Below are 5898 nucleotides of genomic sequence, written 5' to 3' on the forward strand. Positions count from 1 at the left end.
CTTCAAACTCCTGGGCTTAAGCAATTCTTTAGCCTTAGCCTCCCAAGTAGCTGGGACTACAGGCGCCTGCCACAGTGCCCGGCTATTTTTTGGTTGTAGTTGTCATTGTTTGGCAGACCCAGGCTGGATTCCAACCTGCCAGCTCTGGTGTACGTGCCTGGCACCTTAGCCTTTTGAGCTACAGGTGCCACCCGGTAGCTAAATTTTCTATTGAATTCCCTCTTATGCCTTGGCTGCTAGGAACCTCAGTGCAAATTTTGTACCCGATTCCTATTGCATTTTTCTTTGCCTGAACTTACTTGATCTATAATTTTGCCTTCTCCTTTCATTAACTTTTGCTTTTTATTGTGCTAAGGGGGGCATTGGGTGGAAAGGAGAATGGAGTGGGAGGTAGAATTATATTTTTTAAACTCTGGGGTATTCCTGAAGGTATGAGCTATAAAAAGGTTGATATGACAGAGTGAGATCAAGAGAGAGACTAAAGAGGGAGAGAATATATATGTGAACAGCTGGATTCCTCACGGCTTTCAGCAGGTACTAGACCACTGGAGGTGTCCAGATGACAAATCATTGACATGGCTGTGAGGCCTGAGTCATCCAGATTGAACTCTGGCAGAGTCACACTGTTTAGAGCTTCTTTGAAAACAGATCTTAGTTAAAGAAAAACAAGGTCTGCATGACTGCAGCTATTATTTATCTTGGAACTGAGCTTCCTGGCAGCTCCACACTACCCTGTTGGAAGCGAAGGTGGTGTCAGGGTTTCCATCCTGTCAGCCTCCTCTTGTTTAAACCGACCGAATAGGCCAGAAAGCATTCCTCTGCTTTGACATGCTTTTTTTTCTCTCCTTACCTTCTTCATCTTTAAATAACAGTGCAGATATATTTGCTTGTGAAAATATGATTCAAAATATTCATCACTCTTCCCCTATTCCCCCCGCCAATTATTCTTTGAACAAATGAGTTATAAATCATCTATTCCTTAGCTTCTGAAAGGCAGTTCCTATGTCTCATATATGCCAATAATTAAAAGTGTGTTATATATTCTAAGTAACATTAGAAAACTTTAATCTTAGATGCTGAAAATGAACCCAATGAAAAGCCCGTTCCTAAAGCCGAAGTATTTCTTAGTGCCTACAAATATGGCTCTTGAGCCCAAATACTGGGTTTAAAACTTGGCTGTATCACTAAATTTGACCTCGGGCAAGTTATTCTGCCTCTGTTTCCTCATTTCAGATAACAGTAATGCCTACCTCAAAAGGTTGTTCTTGGCTCGGCACTGTAGCACAGTGATTACAGCGCCAGCCACATACACTGAAGTTGGCGGATTTGAACCCGGCCCGGGCCAGCTAAACAATGACAACTGCGACAAAAAAATAGCTGGGCGTTGTGGTGGGTGCCTGTAGTCCCAGCTACTTGGGAGGCTGAGGCAAGAAAATCACTTGAGCCCAAGAGTTTGAGGTTGCTGTGAGCTGTGACGCCACACCACTCTACCTAGGGTGACATAGTGAGACTCTGTCTCAAAAAAAAGGTTGTTCTGAATATTAGATGGGTTAATACATGTAAGAACTACAAAGAATCTCTGGCAAAAGTAAGGATGCAGATGCTTGCTGCTATTAATATTTTCTTTTATGCCAGCTCCTTCTTTTTGTGAAGAAACTGAGGTTCATCATCTCCCCAGTCTGGCTTGGCACCTATAGAACAGTGGTTACTGCGTCAGCCACATACACCAATGCTGGTGGGTTTGAACCCAGCCCAGGCCAGCTAAACAATAATGACAACTGCAACAGAAAAGTAGCTAGGCGTTGTGGTAGGTGCCTGTAGTCCCAGCTATTTGGGAGGCCGAGCAAGAGAATAGCTTAAGCCCAAGAGTTTGAGGTAGCTGTGAGCTGTGATGACATGGCACTCTACCAAGGGTGACATACTGAGACTCTGTCTCAAAAAAAAAAAAATCTCCCCAATCCATTGACCTCCAAATTGAAACCTCCAATAGGCTAGCTAAGTTCCCAAATGATCTTGTTTTAACTGGGAAAAAAATAAAGTAGGAAACTGGAAATTACTTGTATTTAAATTTTAAGATCCATCTTTATAGATTCTTAGAAATGTATACTATGACATATCTTTATTGGAGATTTATTTTTGCAAAGGTGGGCATAATACAAGGAAAGGATTAACAAATGCTTTACACTTAAAATTTGCCTGGCACCCCTGGAAAGAGTTGAGGTCCTTTGTAAGACACAGCTGGTTGGTGACACAGGGTCATCTTCAGCTTGGGTGTTCTCCATTTCCATTAGCTTCTGAGAGAATAGTTGCCAGTTTATTTCTATTGAAAAGGTAATTCTGGCTTGGCACTGTAGTTCAGTCGCTAGGGTGTCAGCAACATACACTGGAGCTGGAGGGTTCAAATCTAGCCCAGGCCTGCAAAACAATGATGACAACTACAACTAAAAAATAGCCAGGTATTGTGGCGGGCGCCTGTAGTCCCAGATACCTGGGAGGCTGAGGCAAAAGAATCGCTTAAGCCCAAGAGTCTGAGGTTGCTGTGAGCTGTGATACTCTACCGAGGGCGACATAGTAAGGCTCTGTCTCAGAGGAAAAAAAAAAAAAAAAAAGAAAGAAAAGGTAATTCAAGGAGAAAGGAGGGAAAGATGTAACTTAAATAAATGCCTGGCCACATCGTGAGTGGTAAAAGTTACGGAAGATCTAGTCAAAGGTAGAAGGTAAAGAATTTCACTATCAAATTTATTTTCAACTTTTTTCTTGGTAAGTGGCTCTGTGTTCCTTTTTTTCTGGGAAGTTTACTCTAAGAGGGCTTTAAATACCAGTGGCAGGATTATGAGCAGTGTTTTGTTTTGTGGGCATCGAGATGCCAGAATACTTGGCTGCATTCTACAGATGGAGGGGAAATGAAAAAAGACCGCAACAGTGAAAGGTGCCAATTGAGAGTCTTGCAGACTTCCTTCCCAAAGAGCCCATGCCCTAGATTAATGAGTATGACATGCAGATGCTAAGACAGCTCCTGTCCCCTGGCCTCATTTGTGCAGACTGGCTCTTAGCCTTCTCTTAGCCTTTCAGGTGTTTAAATAAGATCCTCCTCCAGAGCTTCAGCACACTGGCAGAGGCCTGAATGGGCATGTGCCAAGCATTCAGGATTGTACCCCAGGCCTCTGGGCCAGTGAGAATGCAAAAATGGGGGAGAAAGGGAAAATGAGTTGGATAGTGGTGTCTAGTGGTCACTCCTGAGTCATCTAATCGCCCAGAACATGAAGTGCCAAGTTTTTCATAGCTTGGTCATGGGCACTGAGGCAAATTTGGATTACCTGACAGTTGCCTATTTTATTGACTTAAGAATTTGCTTACATAGAGTTTACATACAATACGGTAACTTCCCTTAATGCAGTGGTTCCCCACCTTCTTCATGCTGATGTATTTTCATTATTACAAAAGGGTCGCGACCCACAGGTTGAGAACCGTTGCCTTAAAGGCTGTGTGTGTATATGTGAGATTGAGAGAGAGAGAGAGATTGATTAAGGTTTTTTTTTTTTAATGATTTCTTTGCAGCTCTTGAGAAAGTCTATTTTACAAAGAGGAAAACCTGTGGTTGAAGGCTCTTTGGAGAAGAAACCTCCATTTGAAAAACCTAGTATCGAACAGGTAAAAAGACAGCAGCGCTTTTTTATTGGCGTAAGGCTGGAGAAATCTTGAATCCTCCTTCCACACCTCAGTACACCGTACCCAGCTCAGAGCTGTTCTCAAAGTCTATGGAAATTGTCTTGGACCCTTTGGATCAAAAGTGCATCCCTAAGTTAATAAATAATTTAGCTTTTGGCTTTTAGGATTGTTACATACTCAAAATTCACTGTATGTTTGGAGAAGAAAAAAATTAAATAGAACAGGTAGTTTATATAAACACGTGAAATACACTTTTTCTTGTGATATTTTAAAATCGGGTCTTTGTCCTTTTGTTTGGCCCCGAGAAAGGCTATTGAGGTAAGGGAATTCAGTAGCGATGTGAACAAAACATTGCAGTTCAAGCAAAAAAAAAAGCAAAAAAGAAAGGAGATTTTGTATCCTGAGATTGACTTCCTGCTACGTTATGATTCCGGGAAAGAAGCCTTTTTACTCGGGGAAGCTGTTAAAATGTATAGACTTTTTCTGGTAAGTGTTGTCAGTATATCTCATCAGTATCACTTTTTAGCTTTTTATTGTTTGTCTAATAAAAACACTCTGGACTGAATTTTTTGATGAGATGGCCACAGAAAGCATAATACCAGTAAAGCTATTTTTATCAGTAATTTTTCAGTAGCATAAATTTTATTTTGCTTCCAAACTCTATTAAGTAAGAATCCATTGTTATTTTTTATTTGAAATTAATGAATTGGGAGTGTTCTGAAGAAAAGTTAACTTAATCCGTAGCTTTTTTAAAAAGCACATAGTTTGGAATGACTTTTTTTTTGGTAAGCTTGCTGAAACCAAAAGATTGATAGTATAAGGTTTAAATTTTAGCGGTTTGGTTCAGTAGAAGGCATACTAGCAGCCTTTTGATTAAGCGTAATGTAAAAACATAATAATTATTCCAGAACCCTGTTATATTTGAGCTCCTGTGCTGATAGTGAAGCAAGAATTATCTTGCAAGACGGCCATGTTTTATTGTTTAAGAGGTTTAGACCTTTCAGTCCACAGTTTTGATTTTTTTCTTTAACGCTTCAGGATTGCAGCAGGCGTAGAATCACAACTCGCAGCTTCTCTGTCTCGTCACTTTTCATCCGCTGTGATCTGAGGCAACATTCCCTCTGGGCATTGCTGTTTTAGGGAGATGGAAGAGATTTTGTGAATAGAGAAATGTCTGTTCCTTTGCTAATAACCACTAGTGGGACTGGCTGTGTGGGTGTTCGGAATGAGTATGATTTCATAGCTGCATGAATAAATTGCCTTTCCCTCCTTTTAAGGGTGTGAATAACTTTGTACAGTACAAATTTAGTCACCTGCCATCAAAAGAAAGGCAAACAATAGTCGAGTTGGCAAAAATGTTCCTAAACCGCATCAACTATTGGCATCTGGAAGCACCGTCTCAGCGAAGACTGCGATCTCCCAACGATGACATTTCTGGATACAAAGAGAACTACACAAGGTAATCAGATGCAAGTCCTTTTCCTGTGGTCCCAGGGGGCATGTTATAGACATAAAATTACTTCTTGACTCTGTAAGGAGAAGGTTGTCCAGTTATCCTGATGACTCCATCAATTCTGAGAAAATGTCTTTATAATTTAACTTGTAAACTTCTATTTTTCTAATATATTTTTATTTCTAAATTTAATATTATAATATTTGCGGGGATGAGGGATCGATCATCTATACCTATACTACCCAATAAATAGTCACTATCTGCATGTGGCTACTGAGCATTTGAAATGTGGTGAGTTTGGAGATTTCTAATATTGTACCAAAAAGTTTAAAATAGCTCATTAATTGTTTTTTTTTCAGTAATGATTACATATAGAAATGGTGGTACATTGGATTATGGGATCAACTAAAGTATATTCATTTTATCTTTTTACTTTTTCAGTTTGCTGTTAGAAAATTTAAAATACGTGATTTGCATTTGTATTTCTATTAACTATCTCTGATTAGATCAGTACACTCGTAACTCTGAAGTTAATATATAGAACCATCACTTAAAAAATATGCAATGACTAATATTATAATGGAATTAAATAATTTTTTTCTTTTTTTGAAACAGAGTCTCACTATGTCACTCTCAGTAGAGTGCTGTCACATCATAGCTCACAGCAACCTCAAACTCTTGGGCTTAAGTGATTCTCTCGCTTCAGCCTCCCAAGTAGCTGGGACTATAGGTGCCTGCCACACGCCTGGCTATTTTTTTTTTTTTTGGTTGTAATT

The 5898-nt window shown here is 39.8% G+C and overlaps 1 protein-coding gene across 1 annotated transcript in view; it reads left to right on the forward strand.

Annotated features, from left to right (window-relative positions):
• Positions 1 to 5898, forward strand: part of KAT2B (lysine acetyltransferase 2B) — a 117540-nt gene that overhangs the window by 62694 nt on the left and 48948 nt on the right. The window contains exons 5-6 of the mRNA XM_003781875.3: positions 3559 to 3651; positions 4947 to 5128. Of these exons, the coding sequence (XP_003781923.3) occupies positions 3559 to 3651; positions 4947 to 5128 (275 nt within the window). The remainder of the gene's footprint in view (positions 1 to 3558; positions 3652 to 4946; positions 5129 to 5898) is intronic.

The sequence above is a fragment of the Otolemur garnettii genome, unplaced genomic scaffold (assembly GCF_000181295.1).
Source record: "Otolemur garnettii isolate 467f Iridium unplaced genomic scaffold, OtoGar3 scaffold00002, whole genome shotgun sequence".
NCBI classification, from domain to species: domain Eukaryota; kingdom Metazoa; phylum Chordata; class Mammalia; order Primates; family Galagidae; genus Otolemur; species Otolemur garnettii.